At 47.6% G+C, this 26,326-nt stretch overlaps 1 protein-coding gene across 1 annotated transcript; it reads left to right on the plus strand.

Annotated features, from left to right (window-relative positions):
• Positions 1-20,037: 20,037 nt before the first annotated feature.
• On the plus strand, positions 20,038-26,056 carry NKX2-5 (NK2 homeobox 5). The gene is made up of 2 exons (XM_035108004.1): positions 20,038-20,329; positions 25,449-26,056. Exons 1-2 carry the CDS (start codon positions 20,038-20,040, stop codon positions 26,054-26,056), a joined length of 900 nt encoding a protein of 299 aa, XP_034963895.1.
• The last annotated feature ends 270 nt before the right edge of the window (positions 26,057-26,326 follow it).

A 26,326-nucleotide genomic window follows, 5' to 3' on the forward strand; every position in this document is an offset into this window, starting at 1 on the left:
GGCGCGACAGGGAGCTGGAGGGAGGGCGCAGCGCGGCGGGCGGGAACGGCGAACTCGCGCTCCGCCGGGCTGTGCTCCGCCTCTGCCCACCAGCCCTGCTTCTAGAGTAGGGCAGCTGCCCTAACTTGCCCCATGGTGGGTACGCCCTTGAGTCGCAGGAAGAAGGACAAAGAGGCTTCGCCACGGTGTTCCTGTCCCTTTTCTTTGGCCTTACTCCCGCCCCCACCGGCCAGGTGCCCTTTGCCTTTGCTGGCCGGGTGGCAGGTCATAGGCCCAGGCAGCCAGGTAGGCGTCACCAGCCAGGTAAGCCCCGCACGGTGTCGCAAACCTCGCCCACCTGAGGGGAGGGGTGAGGGCGGATATTCTGCTCTGAAGTAAGTCTCACTGAATTCTCCCTGGGAAGTGTGCCCAATGGCGGTCTTAGCTTTGTTCAGTTTGCCCCTTTATTTTTTAAATCTGCCGCCTAGTTTAAGTATCAAACATTTTTACATTTTTTTAAAAAAAAATGTACGACCTTCTTCTTCTTTTAGGTTGGTGGCTTCCTCTCAACCTCCTCTACCTGCTGTATTATTAGACCACGGGTGTCAAACACAAGGCCCGGGGGCCAAATCCGGCCCGCCAGACCTCGCCATGTGGCCCGCCGAGCACCCCAGCCAGCAGGGCCCAGCAGCGGGACCTTGCTGCTGAAGCGCCGCGCCGACAAAGCGCCAACAAACAGCTGGGGCCGGAGGGGGTAGAAAGGTGGCCAGAGCAGCGCTGCATGGAGGGCCCCGAGCCACAGCAGGAGGAGGAGGAGGCAGCTTGCCACGTCAGTGCCCGGCAGCGCCGCACGGAGAGTCCCGAGCCTCTGTGACGCAGCAGTGCTCTGTAGCACTTTGAATCCTCCTCCTGCCACGGCTCGGCGCCTGGAAACGGCTGCTGCTGAAGCACAGACAAAGCACCCAGCAGCACTGTGTGGAGGAGGAGGAGGATTCAAAGTGCTGCAGTGCACTGCTGCGTCCCAGAGGCTCGGGACTCTCCGGCAAGCCGCCACCTCCGCCTCCTCTTGCCTCACCTCCTCCTCCTCCTGCCGCGGCTCAGCCTCATGAACGTGAGCTCAGCAGTGGCTCAGCCTCACGAACGTGCAACTCTGAGGCTTTACGCACTTCTCCTAAAACGGACACCCGCTGCCTCACGCTGCACGGGAAATGCTTTTTGCCCCTGGGTCCCTTCGCACTCTTTTCTGGCGCTGAATCAAGGCGGCCACCCCCCCTTCCCTTTCTTCCTTCCTCTCTCTAGTTCTTATTCTTTCTTTCCCTCTCCTTCCTTCCTTCTCTATCTCTGTCTTCTCTCCCTCTTTCTTTTTATTTCATTCTTTATTCCTTCTTTCCTACTCTTCTTTCTCTCACCTCTTTCCTTCCTCCCTCCCTCCCTCCCCTCCCCTCCCTCTCCTCAGAAACATAGGATGCTGCTTTATACTTCTGGCCCTTAAACCCTGGAACCAGGAGAGCAGCTCCAGTGAGTCAACCTCAGCCAGTCCCTTTGGTGAAGGGTGGTGGCTCACTGGCAGAACATCTGTCCTGTATGCTGAAGGACCCCAGCATCTCCAGGTACTAGTAGCTCTGCAAAGGTCCTGCATGAAACCCTAGTGAGCCTCCACCACCCAGTGCAGTTATCAAAAATCATTTTTCAATAAATTGTACAATAATTGTACGTTTGAATATTTACTTGCCATTATTCTGACTATGTTTCTGCTTTCAGAGCTAGTTATTACTTACATTATTACAAAAAACAGTAATAATTGAATGCAGTGACAATAATTTATGATAATAAAGAGTGGACACATAGTCCTACAGATACAACCGGCCCTTTGAGGGTGACCAAACTGCTGATGCGGCCCCCGATGAATTTGAGTTTGACACCCCTGTATTAGACCCTCAAGGGATGGTTCGTTCAAACAGATATCTAAAGAAACGTGGGAGAGAAGGAGCTTGGAGCCAGGAGCTTGGAGGCGTCTCTTCGGACATTTCCTGAATGTCCGTTGCAGTTTCCTTGAAATTCTGAAAATCTCTTGCGAGATTTCCCAAAACAGGGTGTGTGGTTATATAACATTTTACGACAGGAAGCGCTTTACAAATATGCCCCATTTCACATCACTCGCCACAACGCCGTTTTCAGGCGATTTAGCTGAGAAAGTTTTGGTTCTCCCGCGTGGGGAGTTAGCGCTGCGCCCTTATTCTTCCCACCCGTCACCCCCATATCGTCAATGGGTGCTAATCACGACAGTGCGAAATAATTTATTTTAACGAGTTTCTCATTCCCAGTCCAGATGGGGAGCCGGTGTCAGCTGCCGCAAAACAACAACTAACGAATCTGTTGGGGCATCAGTTTCTGCAGATTCCTGCCTGCCTCGTCTGACGAAGGAAGCTGTAATCTGGGAGAGCTGGTGCCATAATACTGTTCTTAGTCCTTAGGGTGCCACACAAGACCCTCAGTGATTTTTCCTTGACAGGCCTACTCTCCAGGAAACTGTGCAAGTCCTGCTTTAGGTCAAGGGCAAAGGGGTGAGCTAAAACCCTTGACAAAGGGCAGGTGATGGGCCAATCAATGAACAACTGGTGAGATCCTGGAGATCCACCCAAAGGGTGCTTTCGCAGTCGCACCCGAAACACCCGGTCCCGACGGATCCCGAATCTCCATTTGGTTCCTTGTGGCGCAAAGACACCGTGCTTTTGCCTGCGCCCAATTCACCTTCCTGACAACCATCAGTATGATAGGACAGGATAGCCATTTCTCCCCTCCGAAAATACAGTGTTGTCCACGACTTCGAAAGGAAAGGCGCAAATCCAAAGCTTTGATGGAAGTGGGGGGGAACAAGGCTTTTCACGCGGTCGCTTCCAAGGACTCGGCAGCGCTCACTGGATCAGAGGTGTTTGCCTCCGCGACAAACGTGTGTATTTCCAAACACGTTTCACCCTCTGCGCGCGCGTCTGTCTCTGTCCCTCCTCCCTCCCTCTGCCTCTCTGTTGTGCCTCAAGGTCAGCTCGCAGCCCTCACTATCGTGGGGCTGTCACCCATCTTTTTCAGGAGAGGTTCTTCCGTCTCCTTTACCTCCACCCCCGCCCGGACCCTTGCAAGCCTACAGGACTGAGCTCCAAACATTCCGTCTATAGGTAAATCATAAAAGGTGGATGAAACGAAGCGCGCGCTGCAGCAACGGATGCCGAGCTCGGGGTGAACAGCGAATGGAAACGTCTGCAAGGCTTTCACAAGTCACTCTCGGTTTTAAAATAAAATAACGACAATCGCGATGTCAACAAACCTTTATAATGAAGCCTCTTAACCACGACTGCACACAGTCATTTTTTTTATCAAATGGCTGGGAGAAGTGATAAATTTAAACTTTGCAATGTGAGCTATCCATTTCCTTGTCCCATTCCACGGCTAGCAAAAGCAACCCTTTCTGGTGGCCACGCTTCTCCCACCCGGCTTATGCCTGCTTTGATTCGAATTCAGGGATGAGACGGATAAAAAACAACAACATTTATTTCTCACGGAGTTGTCAGCAGATTATTTTTTTAAAGTCCTTTAAAGAGGATTGTAGGGGTGCCTGCAACGCGATTCTTTAATTAAGCGGGGCTATTTTTGATCCGAATTGGCTTCGCTTGCGGAAAAACCCGAACATACTTTATTTGTGTGCAATGGTGGTCGACCGGTCCTAACGTGTTCTCTGAGCAAAATGCTCCTCTGGTTGGTTTCAAACAGCCGATCATCCTACGAACTAAATCTTAACATAGTATGTTATACGTACATGCAAGGCTTGGAAGTTCAGTCTCACCGAACTCGGTGAGCCTTACTTCCGAGGAAACACGCGCAAGGATGCGTGCCAGAAGGAACGTAGAAACGGAACTCACTTTAGGACATCACCCTCCCTCCCGATGACAATCCACTCTCCCAAAATCTATAGGGCCACTTTAGATCCACAAAGTTGGAATCTGTGGACTCCAGTCAGCTATAACTTGGCTGACTTGACAAATAGATTTCTCAAGTTCCTCACACCTTTCTTGCGATCAGGGGTGCCAACTTGAATAAAATATATTTGTTGGGGGGGGGAGCAGGTAAGCCCCGCCCCGCATAATCGGTCACATGACACGGTGCACATACACACACACAATATTTGAATGACAATGACCATCAACTTTGGAGGGGCCCTCAAATATTTCAGGGGGGGGGCGAAAGGACCTCGGCTCCTAGGCAATGGCTCCTATGCTTGCGATTCAGGATCTTATAAAGGCTGGACAGGCTTTTCAAACTGCAATGTGCTCATTTTAAACATGGTAGAATATTATGACCTAACTCCGCATCCTTTCCTACCCTCTAAAGAGCGGAGCATCCTGGAAACTGAATTTTTCATCCCAATCATTTGCATTCCATTCCTGCTTCTTTGATCTCAAGAGATTAAATCAGGATCAGATTATATTTCTGGTGCTGAAAGCATTTGTCAGTAGTATATATCAGCAGACGCAATTATTTCAGAAATCGAAGGCAGGCTTTAATTTTGTCACACACAAGCTATGAATGCGTTTTACCCGACTTTATGCGAGCGGGGTGGGGGTCACTGCTTTATATAAACGAATTAAAACAGAAGTAGAGAAAATTAAATCCTGTCCTGTTCTACACGTTTCAAATCGCGTTCAGATCCGGTTGGCTGTATTTTTGGTATTGTTTTTCCGCGGGAGGACGATTCATCAATAACCCGTTGTTAAATCTGTTTTCTTGGGAATTTAGTCCCATTGACTTTGATGGAAATGCTTTCAAAGTGACCGATCATGTGCTAAGAATCTTGTCGTTTTCGGAGTTTCCCTCACCTTCCGTAATAAATCTCTTCCCACAAGTTATGAAGATCCTAACCTTATCAGACGCTTTAAAAAGAATTAAGAGCCCCAACCTACTCTGTCGACATTTAAAAATAAAAACAAAAACAAAGGTATTTAGGCATGACTAGTTGCACCGGAATGAAAATTAATATTGGCATTAGATGTGCACACGGAATTGCATTGCTGAATACAACAGAATGGGAGTAGATAAAACCTACGAAATGCTTTCTACACTTCCAAAATTCCTATTCCAGCAAACGATACATTGGCAGAAGCCTCCTCTCTCCCTATATCTCCTTTTCGCCGGACTGAATGTAGTGGCTCTCGATTTCAAAACCTTCCTAGTGTCTTAATGGTTGCGTCAACGAGACTTATCAGTTTCTACTGAAGATCGAAGTAGTCAAAATCCAATGAATAATTAAACCTACTGATATCAAGCACCTTATTCTGCGTCTTAGAATTCTCTGCTTTTTATTTTACATTTTAAGAATATCGCGTAATTGTATACCGTCTGTAAATTGTATTCATGATATCCTCGGTACTGGAATACTTTTTAACATAAAGGTTTCCGAATGGCGAGTTGATAGTTTTTATAGGACAAAGCACCAAGCTTAGACATGCCACTTACACCTTGGGGAAAAGTTCTGTAGAAGAAAGTGGGATCTTGGTGTTGAAACATTTATTCGACCGTCATATATTTCAGTTGATTTATTCCTCAACTACTGTATTGTTAAAGAAAAACTGGAAAAACCACAAAGCAGAACATAACAAAAAAATTCTCAGAGGTAAATCCCGTTGCTTTATATACAGTATGCTGCCTTACTTCCGTGTAAATATGCTTAAGACTGCAGCTTTGTATGTTTGTGTGTGTTTTAAATAAATAATTATACTGGAAAATACAAGTGATACCCACGCTAAATAATGTGCCTGTGGAACTGATAGGAAGCCACCCTGGAAGCGTGTCCTCCGCTTGACTTTCTCCAACGACCTGCATGAGTTGGGCTGAGGACAGACTGATCCCAGTTGAGATTCCCACCTCCCACCGCCTCTATGGTCTCCTCCAAAGCTTGCTTTCCTAACTGGATCCAAACGAAAAGAGAGGAAGAGGTTAGAGAACGACGGTAGCACCAGAGATCAAGTCATCCACCACCCACCCGCCCATCTCCCCATCGCTCCTCTCCTCAGCCCCTTTCAGCTCTGAGCCGGAGCCTGCCTAATACTCCTGGGAAAGAGCTGTCGGGAGCGAGGGGGTCTTGTCTTTTGGGGGGGGGTTGGTGAGTGACCGAGGACGGAAGGAGTCCAGTCTGGGTCCTAATGCGGGTGGCGTCTCCCCTGACAAGGCAGCGTTTGGGGACGGCAGCCAAGACCACAGATAGCATGACCTGGCCCTGCCCAGCGGCACTATCTCCCCCTGATAACGCCAGGAAAAGGGGAGAGGGGCGGCTATTTAAGAAACTCTATCGCCGTCTTTATCTTCCCCGGTGGGAAGTCATTTTTAGGTGGGGGGAGGGGAGAGAGAGAGGAGGAGGAGGGGGGATCTAAACTAATGGCTCTTAGTCACTGCCTGGCATTTTAGATACAGAGATACCGCAGATCCCCCCCCCCCTCCGAGAGAGAGAGAGATCTCCCTTCCACTTGGACAATTTCACCCTCCTCCTCAATCTGTTCTGTACAGATCGAGTTTCTCCCGGGCATGTCAATTTCATTCTTTCCAGTTTTTACCGGTTTGGAAGTTCTCATGGGGTAAACAAAGCAAAACATTTTTTTTTAAAATGAACTGGTGTTTCTAAGAAGAGGTGGAAGGAGAGAGGGATGTTGGCCAAAGAGATTCGGTTTCTCAACGCCCATTACCAGAAAGATTGCAAGACCAAAAGCACCAGGCCTCCCTCTCGCAAAGCATCGTGTGCGGCAGACAGACTGCAGAGCCTCGATCGCTTTGCAGCTGAAACCTCGACGACTCTGTATTCTTTATGTACCGCGTGGACGGCCTGTTTGGCAGAGAGAGAAGCATCTAGTCATAAACCCACAGGAGAGCTGCCTTGACAGCAGGTCTGCCCTAATAGGGCTACACCTGTGGTAGACTCTTTCCTTCCAGCTTGCAACAAATGCCGCAGAAACAGCTGCCTCCCAGCAGCATAGCTGCCAAGTTTTCCCTTTTCTCTCGAGGAAGCCTACTCAGCATAATGGGATTTCCCTTAAAAAAAAGGGAGAACTTGGCAGCTATGCCCAGCAGTGGGTACAACAGTTTAAATCAACGCAACAGTGCAATGGGTCTCATTAAACGACGTCCCCATCACACTTGCTTCGAATAATATTATTTCCAAATTAATTGAGTGTGCTCAAGATAGGGACGCCGGACAGCTTACTTTTGCGCTTTTCTCTTTTTATGGATTCAGAAGGAAACCGGGTGTTTCCTTCCGGAACTTTGATAATAACTGTCGATGTGTGCAGCCTCTGAACCTAAGCACCAATGAATGACAAATAGATATCCTTTTAAAGCCACTCTCACGCTGACCAGTTAATCAGTTAATCAGAAGTACTTTCCTTTAAGTACATTCTCCCCCCGACCTCCCAAACAGGCCGCTAACTAACGTACACGTCTATTGACTTGGAAATAAGCCTCCTTTCATTCAACGCATCTCGGCGTACAAAGTGCTTTCCCTACAAATACTTCGCGACTCCAATATTGTATCTAGCTTTATGCGTGCTGGTTGCTGCTGGCGCTTTATAATGTCAGCTGCTAGTTTGAAGGATGGCGTTTCCAACAATACCAAATGGCTGATAAACCAATTGGTGTTTACTTGCTCGTCCGCCCACCCCCATTTTTAGAATGCATTTTCTCTTGCTTTGTAATACCAAATTCATGTAAGCTGCCTTCTGCACTTTTTGTAAAAAAAAGAAGAAGAAGTGAGGTATAAATCAACGAAGAGTGACAATTTCGACAACCAGGATCAAATTCAAGCCTCGTCAAAAGACTAATTTCAAACACTGTCAGACTCTGACCTTGTAACTGTGGTATCCTACCCTTGCAGGGTCCTTAGGGATGAGAGATTTGGGTTGTGATCCTGTACCCGCTTACCAGTGCCTAAGTCCCACTGAACTGGCTGGGGCTTACTTCTGAGGAGACATGTACTGTATAGGATTGCAGTGTTAGCCATTTGTTTCTGACTTTGCAAGACCAATAGTTCTAGTTACAGGTAGGTAGCCGTGTTGGTCTGAGTCGAAGCAAAATAAAAAAATTCCTTCAGTAGCACCTTAAAGACCAACTAAGTTTTTATTTTGGTAAAATAGACCAATAGGTTAGTGTGGATCTTCTTTTCAGTGCATAGCAAAGTTCACCGAATGCAGTGTTGGCTTTCTTACTTGACATTTGCCAGAGACCACCTGAGGATTGCCAATTTTCTTTTCCTAGTGGGGCTCCCAATCTCTCAGCTATGACAAACATAAATTCAGCAAGAGGAGCTGTCCCCCACCACTGCCTCTCTGGGTGAATTTCTGCTTGCTGTGTAGAGCTAGCTGGCTGCAGGAACCAAACCTGAGGGGAAATAGCCGTCAAACTATGCCATTATGTATGTATTATTTTTCATTGGGATGTGTAGATTACTGGTATTCATACAAGCCTTATTCTTCCCATTTTCTTATCAATAGGTGTCTTGCCTATCTGGAAGGCAGAGTCCCATTTAGCTGCATCCATCTGTCTGATTTTCTTATATTTAACAAAAGCTGTGAATAAAATTGGATTTATCTGAGGCAAGCTCTTCTTCTGCTTTTAGCTCTCCTTATTTATTTTTTTCAATGGGAAACCTCCCTTAACATTTCTAAAATGCTTCAGAGTTAAAAGACCATGTTAAGATAGATCCCCAGAATGAATGGGGGTACTGTATTGCCTTTTAGATTTTTCCCAGCAGCACAGAATTTGTTACGAGGTCACCTTTGTCCAGTATATGTAGAAGCTGTCCATCATCCAAAATGTTTGTCAATGAATTTTGACAAGCATGTCAGGGCTATAAAGCTGTGTTTATAAAAAGGGAACATGTACACTACAAGTGGAGCACAGTGTATTTGAACTGGCGCCTAATGTCCCCATAAGTGTTAAGAAGCCAGAAGCAATGTCAACAAGACCATTTTCTCCAGTAGCTTCTGCAGTCAAGAAAATGGGGGAGGTGGAAAGCAGGAAGAAATCTACAAAGATTTACTCAAGGAACTGCTAATAGCCTGCTGCTGGAATCCCAGCTCTTAATACACCCACAACACAGAGAAGTGCTAGCTCTCAATTAGTGCTAGGGAATCAGAAACTCAGTGTTTACAAACAGAGACCTCCAGCAGATTGCATGCAGTTCAGAACCAGAGCCAGCCACAAACCACACCCACACCCTCCTGTAGAAAATTTAATTGTCTAAAAACAAGGTGTGACTTTAAAGGTTTCTGGTGGGTTTTTTAAAAAGAGAATATGCTTGAAATAAAATTTAAGTACTGTAACTAAAATTGCAACCCTATGCACACACTTTCATAAGCCCTGTTGAACTAAGTGGAACTTGCTTCTTAATAAAGATGCCTAAGAATAGATGGTGGAAGTTGTCAACCTTTGTTGATAATTGAGCTGAAACTTACACATTAATAATGAAACTGTTTACATTTGTATGAGGGTAAAAACAATATTTCTGAAAGAAGAATTTCTGAAAGAAACGGCACACTGTGTTTTCAGATAATGTATGAGTGTCCTAGCAACCATAATCTTAGAAGCGGCATTATCCCCTATGTGAAAGAAAAGGCACAATATCTCCTTTAAGATAGTGCGTGCCATAGTTAGACAGCTTGTATAAGTACTTGCATTTTTTATATATTTTTTTGAAAAATGCTGTTTGGTCAATGAATGATGCCCTTTCATTAAATTGTAAAGGTGACTTAGCTGAAATTAATTCATTTACTTGGAATCTGAGCTGTAGATTGTGAATTAATTTTCATCTTGGCAGAAGAACAGCTGGGTTTCAGCTTTTCGCTAGCCTATAGATGCATGCACATGTCAATCAATGAGCAAATTTTGGAAACAAAATGAGTTTCAGCTAACTGATATCATTTTCCCCTCACTGCTTCCTGGGAATAAAAATATTAAGTATGTCTGTGTAGAATTATCAACCCTTTATCTGGATCAGATAGACTTGATTTCTTAGATACCCCATTCCTACAACTGGTTAACGCTATAATTTTTTTCTTGCTGCACTGCAAACCAATCCGTAAATGGATATAAAATGTATGGAGCCATAATGTAGATTCTATTCTATAACAGCTTTTTATTCCACTTTTTATTCCACGTTAACAATATTGATTTATCATAAATAATATGCAAGAGATTTACAGGATTTCCTTCTTAGTAGCAAAAATAATAACTGGACAGATTTCTCCATCCCTCTTGGATGTGCCACAGAATATACCCTTTTATCTAAAGAACCTGTGATATTCATGAGCTCCTCCTACAAACAAATGGTTACCCCAAAGCAGAGCTAGTTCCACTGTTTGCTTCTCTAGCATCTTTCCCAAAGAGAGATGTTTAATTTGTGCACGCCAACCTGCTTCTTCTTCACGCAGGCCTACACGAACAAACCCGCTTCTTTCCAGGCCTACTTTCATTTTCCCTTCCAGTTAGAAACCATCCCACTTCCCTTTGCTTTCTTTTGCTCCTGTTACAGACCCTGTCCACATGGTTCGAAGATTTCTTCAGGGGAGCCCCGGGTTGGGACACACCAGCTTCCTGTCTTGGGCTCCCCAAGGCCTTGTGGTGGCACTGGCACCCCAACAGTGAGCTTCACATGTCCTTCCTCGCCCTTGCTTTTGGCATCGCAAAAGGAAACTGATTTAGGGGGATCGAAAAGTGAAGACCCTCAAGTCCTTGCAGTTCTGTTAAGCAGCCCAGCAGCCTTGCACGTGGAGAAGGGTAGCAGCCTTTTTAGGACATAAGTGTCGGAAGCAGATGCGTGTGCAGCAAAAGGCCCTCGTGACACCCCCGCATGCGGCCCCCTCCGATAAACGCAGGGTCGCCCCGTGGCCCGACGTGCGAGGCTCCTGAGGCCTAGCGGCTGCCCATTTTCCCAGAGACCCCTGCGGGCCCCTCTCTCCCGGGTTTCGGAGGGGTGGCTCTGGGGGGGGGGGGGGAGGCTAGCGTCTTCCTCCCTCGGCTGCGTGTTTGGGCTGCGCTGCCAAGAGGCTGCCGGGCCCCGCAGCCTCCCGAGCCTCGGCCTGTCAGGCCCGGCTCATCCATCAGGCGGACACAGAGCAGACGCGCCCAATCTGGCCGGGCGAGTGTTTGCTTTTCCCGCCATTATTGCGGCCCTGCAGCTCTTTTTGTTGATACAGTAGTGCGAAAAAGTGCTAATGTCCATTCATCAGGGGGGCGTCCGCCGAAGGGGCTGTAAACAGGGCGAGGCGAGAGCGCCCATTTGGAGTATTAGCAGAGAGACCCCGCCGGGAGATAAAGCGCTGGATAACGCCTCTCTGGCTCCCGGCTGCATTAAGCGAGAGGCGGGCGAGGGAGGGAGCAGCCTCGCCTCCGCGGCCCATTAATCACGGGCGCCTCGGCCGCAGACCAAGCGGGGATTCCCGGAGCCGCCGCCCGCGGCCTATTAATAACGCTTTATGGGCGCGCGGCTCCGGGGGAAGGGGGACTCCCCGCGGAACAGGGTTGGGGTTGAGAGCCCCCCACCCCGCAAAGCATTTGGGGTGCCCATGCCTCGACTCTTATCTGTCGGGCTACTGCTATGTTTGATCTGTTTTGCTTTGACGGTCAAGACTGCTCCTGAGGCTGTTAGCTCATTGCCCCCTTGCCCTCTGCTCACATTAAACACGCTATAATAGCTGGTTGGTCGCAGTCCAGTGATCTGTTAGGAATCCCTAGGCTCTAATAATCTCATGGACGCATGGTTGGGATCAGGTGCCGTTGCAAACTTGCCTTTACTGTCGAACAACTTACCCCCATAAGATTGGGATGCAAATACTGTACTGTAGATCTCTCTGTTGGGAGATCCTGGTATATGAGCAGGTCTGCAGCGACACGGAATCTCCCCATTGTACGGTAGCTGCCCAGGTTGCTGCTTTTATTTTCCACGCTAAATATTTTGTGTTTGGGAGTTCTTATTGGTAGTAGCAACCCCTTAATTTAGGCAGCAATCCTACACACATTTACTATAGAACTCAGTGGGACTTAACTGTTTTGAGTAGGCATGCATATGATTGTCCTGCCAGTTAGCTCAAGTTGTTCCTTAGCAATGAGAAAAAATAGGATGTAGGATCTTCTCCAGAAATGGAAAGTTGCCTGTTTTCCAGCTACTACTTTGACTAGGAAACAAAGCCAAGGAAGTCATGTTGTTCTCTGAGAAAAACCACCAAATCCACAGTCTTGCAATGTTTTTATTAGGGTCAGGCAAAATACATTCATTAGCACTTACCCAAATGTCACAAAATAATGAGTTCTGAAAAACTGACTTGATGCAGTCTGTATTTGGTCACACTCTCGGATCTAAAACTGAGCATCCCAAGTTAATGGGGATCAGGGACTTGAAATACAGTACCCTTATTCAGGGTGGTGCCCCATTATTATGAATAGATTGTGCTCACTTACCTCACATAAGTGTTGTAAGAACAAAGTAGATTACCTTTTCTGCTGGTTAAAATGCCAAATAAGTTATTATTAACAATAATAATATCACATATGGTGTCATAGTGGAGTCTCCTCCTTAGGCAGAGGCAAAAACCTTCTGCCAGCCTCTGGGCTCTATTGAACTAACAGATCCTGAACTTACCTGAGCACAATCACAAGTAAAACCAACAGAACAGAATCAGCAAGGGTCCTTTCAAGTATACCATCTTAAGAGTCCTTGCTTTTTGATACAGGTAGGTAGCCATGTTGGTCTAGTATAGTTGAAACAAAATTTTTAAAAATCCTTCCAGTAGCACCTTAGAGACCAACTAATTTTATTTATTTATTTATTTATTTATTTATTTATTTATTTATTTATTTATACATACCCTGCCCATCTGGCTGGGTTTCCCCAGTCACTCTGGGCGGCTTCCAACAGAAAAATGAAATAAAATAATCTATTATACATTAAAAGCCTCCCTAAACAGGGCTGCCTTCAGATGTCTTCTAAAAATCTGGTAGCTGTTTTTCTCTTTGACATCTGATGGGAGGGCGTTTAAGCTTTCGTGTGCATGCACACTTCTTCAGATACACTTATTGGTATCTGCACACGAAAGCTCATACCAATGACAAACTTAGTTGGTCTCTAAGGTGCTACTGGAAGGAATTTTTTAAATTTTGTTTCTTGCTTTTTGAGTTACATAAAAAGACCATGAAGAGATTTTCAGCAGCAGCAAAAGAGCCTTTTCTCTTGGTTTATTTACATCTCCCACAAGAAATGCCAGATATGTCATGGGAAATATCCTTAAAATACTTAAAATCCATATAATACGGAGGATTGAAATGAGGGGATTACATTACGAAGAGTGGAGTAAATGGCATGATAGATCAAATGGCTGTCTATCCATCATAACCACAAAAGAAGTGTTTGACCAGGGGCATTGTTTGGGGCTCCCGTCTATAACACACATTTGCCCCTGAGTAAATGAAACTGGTAGGTGACTGCAATCTCACCAAAACTGCACCTTGCGGGGCAGTTAGCTCCCCTATAAGTCTAAGGTCCCCATTATGGGCACCATGACACCACACCCTTGGTGCACACCAAGCTCCCTTAAACCTCCAATATCTTGTTAAGAAACACTTTTATGTTTGTTGAGGGGCTGCTTGTTTCTGCTTTTTCTGTCTGCATTTTAATCATTGGGGTGTAGGTGTTTTTGCCTGGTTTAGGGGGAGGGGTGCTGAGCAGTGCCCTTCTGTAAATGGATATTTTGTGGTACCCACAAAAGTTTATTAGATTTCCAAATGTGCCTCTGGTCCAAAAAATATAGGAGACCAGTGTGTGTGTGTGTGTGTGTGTGTGTGTGTGTGTGAGAGAGAGAGAGAGAGAGAGAGAGAGAGAGAGAGAGAGAGAGAGATTAAATTAAGGGCAGAGGCAGGAGATCTGGGGCCCAGTATGCAAAACACACAGGCCAGTGCCCCTGCATTTGACTCTGATTTTTCTCTGAATATCATTAACTGAGAGAGAACATCTGTGGAGCTTGAATAGCTGCAGCTTGAAACAAGCTCCAGTAGGAGAGGGTCCAATCTCTCCCTTTTTAGGTCCATTTCCCTCAGCTAATACCGTCATTTCTAAACATGCTAGTGGAAACCCCTGGTGGTTGTGAGTATGGACAAAGTTGAGCTCAATTAAATGTCATTGATTTCAGTGGTCTGTGGTTTACACTACTTATGTAAATCACTTTCAAACCTGTTTGAACTGGGATTAGACAAATCCATTAAGAAAAAGCTTATCAGATGGCTACTAGCCAGGATGCTTGAGTGCTAACTCCAGCAGTGGAGGGGCCTATGATTCTGACTACCAGTTGCTAGGAAGCACAAGTAGGGAGAGAGTGTTGTTGCACACAGTGCTTTTGGTTGTCGGTTTCTTCCCATAATAAACATCTAGCCAGCCACTGAGAGACCAAGATCCTAAACTAGATGGGCCTTTGGCCTGATCCAGCTCTTCTTATGGGAGTGAGCTGAGGATGCCCCTTTCAAGACTGTGCCTGCCACCTGCAGTTTTTATCAGTGCCTGAATTTTAATAAATAGATGCTATTCTTTAAATGTTAATTCGGTTAAAACTTTTTAAATCAATTAACTTAAAGAATGGATGGAACATTGCTGTCCCAACTCAAAATACAACCTGGTTTTATCTATTCTTCCAATGTTTTGTCCCAGTCAAAGATACATGAACATAGCCTGAAATGTTTTGATGGAGATAAATTTGTTGATGCAAGGTGATCCCCTCCACAGAATACTTTCACGCTGGGATCCTCTGCCCTACCTTCCTAGGAGTAACTCCCATTGAACTCAACTTGGCTTGCTTCTCGATGGACTGCGCTGTTGATTTGTACCAAACACAGGAGAAGGAAGTGAACTGAGGCATTTTAATCCTTTCCCCCAGCCCTTTAGTTTTGCAGGACGGAGTGAACGCGAAAGAGAAGAGTTGCCGCAGCCTCCTTGCCGCAGCCCCCGCCACCCCATCCCTCCAACATTTAAATATATAAATAAAAATAAATAAATAAATAAATAATTTATTATTTATACCCCGCTCATCTGGCTGGGTTTCCCCAGCCACTCTGGGCGGCTTCCAACAGAAAAATAAAATACAGTACCGTAATCTATTAAACATTAAAAGCCTCCCTAAACAGATAGATATTTTGGGACTCTCTGTACACCCTAATCTCTCAAACTGTCATCGCGACTTCGGATCCGATACACCAGCCCCCCCAAAACCCTCCCAGGGCAAGAATTTTAATTGACTCGGATGTTGCTGCTTCCATTTTCTTGCGAGATAAAGAGAATTCCACACTGGGAGAAGCCGAGGGAGGAGAGAGATTTGGGCCGGCGACCTTCTTCCACTGCGATCGGCGGGCGGGGGCCGGGGGGCGAGCCCTGCTTTACACTCCAGGAAGGGCTTGCAAATGGTCGGCCATTAAGCAGGGCGCGGAATGACGGAGGGAGGGCCGAGGGCCAGAGATCGCGGTGGAGGCGGGCAGGGACGCGTCCTAAACCAGAGCCCTTGACGTGGCAATTAGTCGCAGATAAGCGCGAGTAGTCCGGTTTAAGAGCGCCTGAAGCTCCGCGCGCCGCCAGGTTCAGGCGTTGCCTGCCCAAGGCAAGCGCCCCTTGGCCAGATAAGCCGGAGGGAATCGGCCTGTTTAGAAATGGAACAGGGGGGGGAAACACCAGAAGGTGGGAACATGGGCGTAGCCACGAGGGTGCAGCTGCCTCCCCCATCAAGTAAATACATAAAAATACTTAACTAGCTAGCAGACAAATTGCGTCGCAGATAACCCGCAATAAATCCTGGGTATGCGGCCCGTGGGTGGGAATGAGCTCCGTAAAGCTCCCGAAAGAAGGATCGATTTCGTCGTGGATGTGAAATAGCAGGCACCTCGCCAGAAAAGCACTCTGTGCTATTAGGACACGAGAAACAACCATTATTGTTGTTGTTGTTGATGATGATATTTAAGCGCCTCCATTAAATTTAGCTGTTCTCCTTGTCCCCAAGTACGTTTTGTGTGCGCTGTTTTTTTGAAAACAATACCACAAATGCCCTCTCTAATCATGCTGAATTCAGTCATACAAGAAACTAAACCTACGGTGGGAGACTGCTGCTTCGAGCAACCGTAGAGGGCAACCAAAAACCACCTCTTGTCCCAGCTAGGCCCAGATCAAGGCATGGTTTTGAGTGGCGTAAAACTGCGTCATATGTGGGCCGGAGTGGCCAGGTCCCACCGAAGCCAAGTGGTAGGTCACTTAGAAATACGATCGAGGAGAGAAGAAGGGCGGGTACAGCGGAGTGGGCTTGCCCTCTTTTGCTCGGCGAGACAGGACTGGGACAGGACTTTTTCCTGTATAGGCCATTTGCAGTCGTTAACGGTCCTCAACAGCTATCAGTCTGTCAATCACCCCACCCTTCTGAGTAATTCCTCCCCCCCCCCACCATATAAGCGTCTGGGGATTCTGCTTCAGTGTATCTGAAGAAGTGTGCATGCACACAAAGCTCATACCTATGACAAACTTAGTTGGTCTCTAAGGTGCTGCTAGAAGGAATTTTTTAATTTTGTTTTTGACTACGTCAGACCAACACGGCTACCTAACGGTACCTGTATTTGCAAAACTGTTTTGCCTTATCATAAATCGGGCTATTGTCAGATCCGTTCAGTAGCAGCCGGACGAAAAGGGAACGTGCGCACGATTCTGTATGTCTGGACGCACACGTCCAGAAAGAAAGGAAGCAGGAACCTACTCGACAGTGCCTTCACTTGCATCCCGAGCTTTGATGGGGGGTAATTCCTTTTCTCACGGAAAGCATCGTATTCCATTTATAGCTTTTTGTATGCGGGTAACATGCTCTGTCCAGCAAACCGAAAGGTACACGCTGAAACAGTTCCTTCCAGTAGCACCTTAGAGACCAACTAAGTTTGTCATTGGTATGAGCTTTCGTCTGCATGCACACTTCTTCAGATACCAATAAGTGTATCTGAAGAAGTGTGCATGCACACGAAAGCTCCTACCAATGACAAACTTAGTTGGTCTCTAAGGTGCTGCTAGAAGGATTTTTTTAAAATTTTGTTTCGACTACCGCAGACCAACACGGCTACCTACCTGTATCTACCCTAAACAGTGTTGACACAGGAAGCCGCCTAACTCAGACCATTGGTCTATTGCCGTATCCAGCTCAGTATTGTGCACATTAGCGGACAGCAGCTCCTCGCAGTTTCAGGCAGTCTTTCTTTCCTAGCCCTACCTGGAGATGCCGGGAATTGAATTTGTGGCCGCCTGCTTGCAAGGCAGGTGCCCCACAACCGACCTACGGTCCTTCCTTGACTTGGAAGTAGGGTGCGCTTTATCAGATCCACTTCCTAAACCCATTCAGAAGCAAGCCCCACTAAATCCCACGGGGCTTGCTCCCAAGGAGGTGCATAGGAATACAGCCTTACTAGGAACCCCCCCCCCCCAAACACACACACTACAGTATATTAGCAGTTGGCGAAACGTGCATAGGATGGATTTGCAGTCTCTATGGAAAAACCGCAACAATCCCCTTATTTCGAAATCATTCTGCTGATGTCTTGCCGCGCGCGCGCGCACACACACACACACACGGTACTAGATTGTGGGCACCAAAGTCGAAGGGAGAAAAAAAAACATCGGACCGTGGGGCACGGAAGAAAGAAATACAGTATCGGGCACAGCAAGACGCAGGTGCCCTTCCACGCGCCGGTGCGGGCGCTGCAGACACGCTCCTCAAGTTGCAACATCTGCCTCTGCAGAGACGCCAGGAGCCCTAATGGCAGGTGGCAGTTGTTGTTGGAAGACACACACCCCGCTAGCTGGATCCTACCTAACACGGAGATAATTTAACTGGTAATTTAGTTCAAGGGACTTGCTCCCCGATTGGTGTGTCTTAAGTAGGATCCACAGAGGCACCGTAGTTAAAGAAAAGGGGGGGCAGGGGGTTGTCCTGGGAATGAATGCGTACACGTCACGTGACTATTTCTCAGGAGGAGCGCTTATACTTATTTGGTTGTGATTATTATATTTTATTTATTTTTATTAGCCACAATAAATCCTCTTCAGATAACAGTAGATTCGAGGGGAAGAGTTAATCTAACCCAGAGGAAGCCTTTCACACTCTTGCCAAGATTTCCACACTCTCCTGAAATCCCCGTTTTGAACTCCCGCGCTATTGCTTTTCTGTCTTTTTTAGCACTCTGCTCGGTCCCTTATTTCTCAACCTGGAGGAGCAGGCTTCTCCAGAACCCAACCGGACAGATCTACCAAAATCGCCAGTAGGCAGTGGAAGGGCCCAGGGCAACTCACCAGCCTCCGCCTCTCTTCCGCCCTCGGGTCCTGATTTCTCCCTGGTGAGGCTCTTATCGGTCTTTTCCGAAAGAAAAGCTCGCCGTGGGGAAGATGTGCCTGCCTATCGTTCTTCGCTTCGAAAGAGTTTCCCAAAGAACTGGCTCCAGACTTTTCCCGTCTTCCTTTTTTTCCCTTCCTTCCTCAGGCTTACTTTCTTTCCCTTTCTCTGGAGCAGCCCACATTATTGCTCCCTTCTCCAAGCTGGGTCATCCCCCAGAGTGATTATTTGCCACTTCGGATTTGTTAAGCAATGCATCAATGTAAGTGCTTCTTAAGGGCCTGCTGCGGTCACCCACATTTCACCGCCCACCACTAGAAGAGCCGAGGCTCAGGCTAGAAAGAGCCTGGAAGCCTGGAGTCTGGAGGAAACCAGGGGGGTCACGCGTCTCCTCGGAAGAGGTTTGGCTCTGGGCCTGGCTTCTGAGAGAGGCCGGGCTGGGTCTCCCCTGCTCTTGGTGGCCCGCGGCAGCCTTGCCTTCTACTGCGCAACACCCTCCCCCAGGTCTCAATTGTCGTTATTGCCAATAATAGCACTTAGAAAAAGGTGGGGGGAAAGGCGGACTCCAACTTCCATCCACCCCAGCCAGCGGAACCCACGGTCAGGACTGATGAGGGGATGTGTAGTAGCCCGGCTACATCTGGAGGGCCATACGATCCTTTCCCTTGTCACAGAAGCCATCGCCTGGCAGACACCAGAAGCAGGGAGGAAGGATAGTGGAGGAGACTCAGAGCTTGCCGGGCCTCGGGTCAACCCGCCATTACGTCACCCTTAGTGGTTAGGGAGGTTAGCGCTGTAAGCCGTGTAAACGGTCTTTCGTGTGTTCTGTAAAGGCCGCTACTTTAGATCGATGCCACCGCTAAGTTCATAGTGCTATAAAAGATGAAGCTTGCCCTGCAAGCGCGAGGCTTTCCCCGCTGGATCCACTGACTGGCCTGGTGGTGTGCTAAGCGCGCGCCGCGTTTGATCCTGGCTGGTGGGTTGGATCTGATCTTGGGGAGGGCGCCCCTTGCAGTAGCCAGAGGAACTGGCCTAACTTCGTGGAACAATTAAAACGACGGTTTTTGTTTGGTTTGGTTGGGTTTCTTTGGAGTGGAAACTAAAGAACGTGCCTGTTGTTGCTGACCCTTCCCTCCTCCCAGTTTCCCACAGTCGGGCTTATTCCAGGTTTTTTTTTTTAGGTTTTTAATTTTATTTTAGGGAAACCTTTCCAAGAACGGCGCTCCCCCCCCGCCCCCACTTCCTCTCGCAGCCCTCCTCTTGACACAGCATTCAGGTCACCCTGCGCGCCCGACGGCGCTCTCCTTGCGGCTTGTTTATTCAACCTGACGCCATGATCGATGGCATCCCGGAGCGCTTTTGCGCGCGCCACTGGCCGGGCCTCGGCGTCCCTTCCGCGACGCTGCTCGGCGCTCCGTGACTATATTAGGTGGGCCCGGGACGCGGCCCGGCGCCGGCCAATGGGAGAGGTCTCCCTGCGCCTCGCTCCGCCTCCGTCCCTGCCTCCGGAGTGTCCAAGCTGCGGCTGGCAGCGCCGGCCCTGCTGTGCGCGCTTTGGAGACGAGGCTCAGCGCACGCCGGGGGCACCTGCTCTGCGCTCGCAGGACGCTGCGCTCGGGCACAGACGCCGGCGCCCGCGATGTTCCCGAGCCCGGTGACCACGACGCCTTTCTCCGTCAAGGATATCTTGAGCCTGGAGCAACATCCCAGCGGCTTGGCGCCCATGGACCTCGCGGCTCTGGGCTCGCCCTCGTCGTGCATGCTGGCCACCTTCAAGCAGGAGGCGTATCCGGCCGACGAAGGCCCGATCGCGGACAGCCCCGTCGGCCTCGCCAAAAGCAACGGCGCCGCTTTCCCCAGCCCCTTTTACGCGGCCAAAAACTACGTGGAAATGGACTCGACCAAGGCGCCCAAAGGGGACAACAAGAAAGGTAAAAGCAAGGGCCCGTCGGGGACACGGAGAGGGTACCTTCCGCGGCGGCCGAAGCGCCATCTCTCTCTCTCTTGAGCAGGGCAGGTTGGGAGGGGGGCAATATTTGGGGGGTGAGGGGGAGACCCCTGGCCGGGCTAGGGGGCTCCGAGGCAGCTGGAGCTGGAAGCGGCTGCCTGGTTCCTGGATCTCCCGCCGACTCGAGTTAAGCAAATCCTCCGACTGCCCAGAGGAAGGAAGGAAGTCTCCGAGGGCCCAGGGAGTGCGCGACCAGTCCCGCTCCACGTATGCACAGCCACCCGGAGTCTTTTCTGAAGGAAACCAGCTGGATTGTCCCCTTCATGTCGACAGGCTTGCAGCTTGTCTGCTGGAAACGGCAGTAGCAGTGAGTCGTCTTACGAACCATCCCTCTTTGTCATTTACTGGAGGAGTGGGATGGTTCTCCATCCCCGCATCTCCTAAGGGAGAGGGATTTAGGTAGAGTCGGCTTTGCTGACTGTTGTTTGGCGAACCCTTTGCGGGCAGACGGGGTACTGGACCTTCCCTTGGTTTTAGACTTAGTCTAATAGGGACATTTGCTGTACATTTTCCTGCATATGTCTTCCTCCTGATAAACCAATTTTTCTTATTATTGACACGGATGAGCATAAGCTTTTTATAGAGCGTTTGTGATTGTCCAAGGCGTATGACAACCATTATCTTCTTGTGAGGATCACAAGCCTTTAGTCTACTGCAGATAAGGAAGGAAAGAAAATATATTGCCTAGGGTCATGGCAGAGATGAGACTGGGCACTTCCTGGTTCTTAGCTCGTAGCCCGGTCATATCCACATCTACTCAAGTAACTTGAGAGGTACTTACACCAAGGCAGATGTGCAGAAAGTTGAAGTCGATGTTCTGCAGCTGGATTCCAGCTAAGAGTCCGAACTCTTTTTTTCCCCCTCGCGCGCCAAATTTCGGTAACAAATGAGGGGGGAGGTAGCATTGACAATAGGATTACTATCCATAACATTATTGTTGTTGTCAACAATGATTTTGTAAAATTTAAAATATGTATAAGATGTATAAAACTATAATTCGTATTAAACATGCTTGTATTTAAATTTAGTATTTACATTTAAATTGATATAGTTGGAAATAATAATAATAATAATAAGCAGCAGCAGCAGCAGCAGCAGCAGCTGTAGTCACACCCGTTGTTCAGCTGTCCCTTTGATGTAGGCTGAGAGGCCTCAGAACTCCTCAAAAGGCGCAATCCGTAAACTCACTTTAAGGAAACTTCCTCCAAAAGTGTCTGGCGTTGGTAAGAGGAGCACAATTCAACACTACGACCCTTCCCAGAAGGAATAGACTCCAACCATCTCGATTGGATTTATTTTCAAGTAGCAGTAATAGTAGTAGTAATTTAACTTCTGCTCAGAAGTTTGATAAACAGGCACAAGAGCCATCAATGCACTTTTTCGCTAGCCCTTTAGGACTAATTAATTGCAGTAATGATTTCTTAGTAAGCCTTCGGAGTATTAACGTTTCAAAAGCTGCCTTTGGAAGTCACGACTTTTTCATTCCCCCCTCCCCCCTTGATGAGGTTGCCATCCTATGCGCACTTAATTGGCCTCAAGCTCCGCTGGACCTCTTGAGGCTCACCGGTTCTAAGTAAGCATGCATAGGATTGCTCTGTAAGATTTCCAATTCATTGTATGGAAATTGACGGAAAGGATCAGCTCCCTGTGTGAATCGCACTTTAATCAACTCTCTAGTGGAGGATGTCCCTGCTCTTTTGGGAATCACTGGTTCATTTCCATTTCCTTAGGAATCTTCCCAGATAGAACACCCGACAGATTGAGCTTTGATGTGTTCATACTCAGTCTGAGCAGCTCATTTCCTGAGAATCTCGGGCTCGGATTTTCAGTTCCTAAACTAGTTAACATTAGTCCTAAGTAAATGGCGTAGAAATAAATAACACTGACTTGGAAATGGCTTGTATAAAATGTAGATGATAGATAGATAGATAGATAGATGATAGATAGATAGATATACACTCTATAGTCTATCGTATCTATCTATCTATCTATCATCTATCTATTTACAGGTAGGTAGCCGTGTTGGTCTGAGTCGAAGCAAAATAAAAAAATTCTTTCAGTAGCACCTTAAAGACCAACTAAGTTTATATTTTGGTATGAGCTTTCGTGTGCATGCACACTTCTTCAGATACACTCATACCAAAATATAAACTTAGTTGGTCTTTAAGGTGCTACTGAAGGAATTCATCTATCTATATCATCTATCCATCCATCTATCTATCTATGTGTGTGTAGGTAAGTGTGTGCGTGTGTAGTATTGAAGTGCAGATAAAATCCACATTAACTCTTCGAGAGAAGAGCTTGAATGAGACTCATCAGCATAGCTGCCAATTTTTCCCTTTTCTCGCGAGGAAGCCTATTCAGCATAAGGGAAAATCCCTTTAAAAAGGGATAACTTGGCAGCTATGCTCATCAGTGTCTCTGGTTTCTTCACTCTGGAGGAAAATGTGACGCTACCTGAGGTCTCTTCTAGATTGCCTATTTATTGAGCATTCATCCTGCACAAAGTTTGCGGGGGAGGTTATGGCTTCTTCTACTTTTTGATAACCTATTATGATTTGTTTGAGGGGCTGTTATACAGCCTCGTGTGAACAATTGTTATCCCACACTTCCCAGTAAATTTTCTGGCAATTTCCTTACCGCAAAAACTCCGAATATGTTTTTATTTTGGGGGGAGCGGTTTGTTGCGCAGCAATTCCAATTTTACTTCAGTTGCTTAACCTGAGTTTACCTGTCTGCGGCTGAATCCCACCCACCCGCAAATAGCGACAGTGTGGCTGCGTACGAACTATACGCTTAATCACATTCGAAGCACGTTGTTCCCTCAAAGAATTCTGGGCAATGGAGTTTAAGGGCTGCTGTGAATTGTATTCTGTGAGGGGCAAACTACAGTGCCCACTGCCCAGAATTCTTTGAGGCAACGAATGTACTTCAAAGGTACATTGTGCACGCGATGAGGTCTTGAGGTCTACCCAGCTGGGCGTGATTCAGCCACAATTAAGATTTCCGAAATCTGATAATATATATACGTACTCAGAAGCAAGCCCTGTTGATTTCAGTGAAGCTATTTTCAATAAAGATTGTTTAGGATTCATCCTTTAAGTCCTATAGATTTGTAATGAGTACAAAACCCCCCAAAAACCTATGGACAAATAATTAAATTTAAGTTTTTAAGGTGTTCATTTTAAATTGGCAGTCCTGTCGCCAGGTCTTCTGCACGTTTATGTGGAAGCGCCCCACTGATTTCAAAAGGAGGTTGTCGCTAATAAAGTGTGCAAAAAAAATGAATAAAAGTAAAAATTCAACGGACTGAAACGTGGCCAGATTAAGATTTTGCCCATTATCGGCAGTTCCACGATCCTGGGATCCCGCTGAATTCAGTGGGACAATTTTGGGATATGCCTACATCCAGCCTTTAAATTTCCAAAAAGAAATAATTCCGGTATCATTTTCATCGCTTTGAGCTGAGTTTGTGCCTTGAATATTAAAACTGAATTAATTAAGATGAAAGGAAATGTTGTATTTGAATAATTAAAAAATGTAACAACAACAGGAGCAACCATCTAGTCCGCAGAGTAAGGCCTTCAAGTCTAAATTTATTTGGAGGAAACAAATAGCACCTAAGAATATAGCTCTGCTTAGAAAAAAGGCAAACGAAAACAGAGGCTTTGCTCCATTTCCGCAGAAGCAAATCTTTGGAGTTCAGCGGTACTTCCAAGTAAGATAAGGAGTTGACTTCTGAATAAACACGAGTGGGATGGCTTGTGAAATCTGTTTAAGATCGACTTTTACTCCAGCTGACCTAAAAAGTTGAGCTTTTCAGCGGATACAATTCAGCCAATGTTAAGCACTTTTGTATCCCAGGGTGTTTTTTTTCAGCGAGAGGACGTTAAGCACATAGTTTCCCCTTTGAAATATTCGAGGACTACTTTAGTGTTTAATTTTAGCTGGATTTGAGCCCCCAAATGTAGGCTTGGTCTGTTGCATTAATTTTAACTGGCCGCATTTCGTTTTAGAATTATATACTGCAACTACCGGGTATCTATAGAGAAAGAGAATTGGGACTTTAGCACCCCTAAACATGGCAATCGATATTGTGGTGTAAATGGATGTGTTTATCGGACTACAGAATGGAGACATAGAACGTTGTTTTTTTAACACCCTTTGGGGAGAAGGGTTGGTTCAATGAGATTTACTCCGTAGTGTAAATAGGGCTGCAGTTTTAGGGCGCAATGTTCTGAACATTTTTTTGTGTGGTGGTGGAATAAATGGCTCTGAGCGCTGCTGCTGAACTTACTTCTGAGTAAGCCTCCAGAGGATTCAGCCATTTCCTTCGAAAGCTGGGGGCGGGGACAGCACTCAGGTGGGCAGTAGCGTCAGTGAAAAGTGTTTTGAGACCTTAGCTTTGGAAGGTGGGATCCATTTTAGAAATAGTATTGGAAGCAAATCCTATTGATTTCTATAGAGCGCAGTATTTAGCCTGACCTCCCAAACACAGATCACAATCGCAGAGGGCCGATTCTCTGTGTTGGAGGCTGGTAGCCAGTACTTTTTTTCCACCCCAGAGGGATCGTCGTATAATGGTTAGAGCGCAGGGCTAAGTTAGAAGAGGGCTCCACTAAGATCCCTACTTGGTCCTGCTCACTTGTGTCAGTCTCGCCTGCTTCACGGGGTTTTTGCTTCGGAGGTCAAAATGGGTGGAAGATCAATGTGGAGGCTGCTCTGAGCTCTTTGGAGAATGCAAATGAAGGACCTATACAGTACAGGCAATCAAATGAATGAGACTTAATGTAAGGGATCAATATAAAGGGATCGGAGCTTCCGGCTGAAATCCTCAGTCCAACCAAAAGAATAGAATCATAGAATTGTAAAGTTGAGAAAGGACCCCGAGGGTCATCTAGTTCAGCTCCCTGCTATGCAGGAATCTCAACTAAATCCAGAGGACTAGTGACTTGGAAATGTCGAATACTGTACTGTTTATGACAAGCAAGCGCCAGGCTCTGACTGCCCCTGCGGGCTTCTTTCTCCTTGGTTCTCCGCAGAGCTGTGCGCCCTCCAGAAATCCCTGGAGCACGAGAAGCGGGACGCCGAGGATCCGGAGCGACCCCGGCAGAGGAAGCGGCGGAAACCCCGCGTGCTTTTCTCGCAGGCGCAAGTCTACGAGCTGGAGCGGCGCTTCAAGCAGCAGAAATACCTCTCCGCCCCGGAGAGAGACCACTTAGCCAACGTGCTGAAGCTCACGTCCACGCAGGTCAAAATCTGGTTCCAGAACCGGCGGTACAAATGCAAACGGCAGAGGCAGGACCAGAGCTTGGAGATGGTGGGCATCCCTCCTCCGCGGAGGATCGCCGTGCCTGTCCTGGTCCGGGACGGCAAGCCTTGCCTGGGGGACTCGTCGCCCTACAGCTCCCCCTACAACGTCAGCCTCAACCCCTACAGCTACAACTCCTACCCGGCCTACAGCAACTACAGCGGCGCCGCTTGCAGCGCCAGCTACAGCTGCAGCTACCCGGGCGTGCAAGGCGTGCAGCCCGCGGCGCCCGGCAGCAACTTCATGAACTTCAGCGTGGGGGACTTGAACCCCGTGCAGACGCCCATCCCGCAAGGGAACAGCGCCCTCTCCACGTTGCACGGCATCCGGGCCTGGTAGGCCTCCCAAGGCTCCCTCCCTCCCTGCGGCGGGGGCTGAGTGCTTGGGGGGGGGGAGACTTTTCCTGGACGGACTCCAAAGAGGGCATTAAAAGCGGCCGGGTTGGACCTCCTGCTGGAGAGAGGCGGTCTGTCAGCAGGGATCACTCTGGGCTCAAGGATCCGGGGGCGCGAGGGAGCGCATCCCCCCACCACGCCGCCCAGATTTGGGGTTCTTTCAGGGTGGGCGCACAGAGGCTCCCAAGGCGCCTCCCAGCACTTGCTCATTGTC

The sequence above is a fragment of the Zootoca vivipara genome, chromosome 2 (assembly GCF_963506605.1).
Source record: "Zootoca vivipara chromosome 2, rZooViv1.1, whole genome shotgun sequence".
Taxonomy (NCBI): Eukaryota; Metazoa; Chordata; class Lepidosauria; order Squamata; family Lacertidae; genus Zootoca; species Zootoca vivipara.

What these genes read in the sequence shown, in the direction of transcription:
- NKX2-5 (XM_035108004.1), top strand. Translation starts at nt 20,038, where the DNA reads ATGTTCCCGAGCCCGGTGACCACGACGCCTTTCTCCGTCAAGGATATC. An exon ending in CAAAGGGGACAACAAGAAAG is followed by an intron (nt 20,330 to 25,448) that starts GTAAAAGCAAGG and finishes GGTTCTCCGCAG; the next exon opens with AGCTGTGCGCCCTCCAGAAA.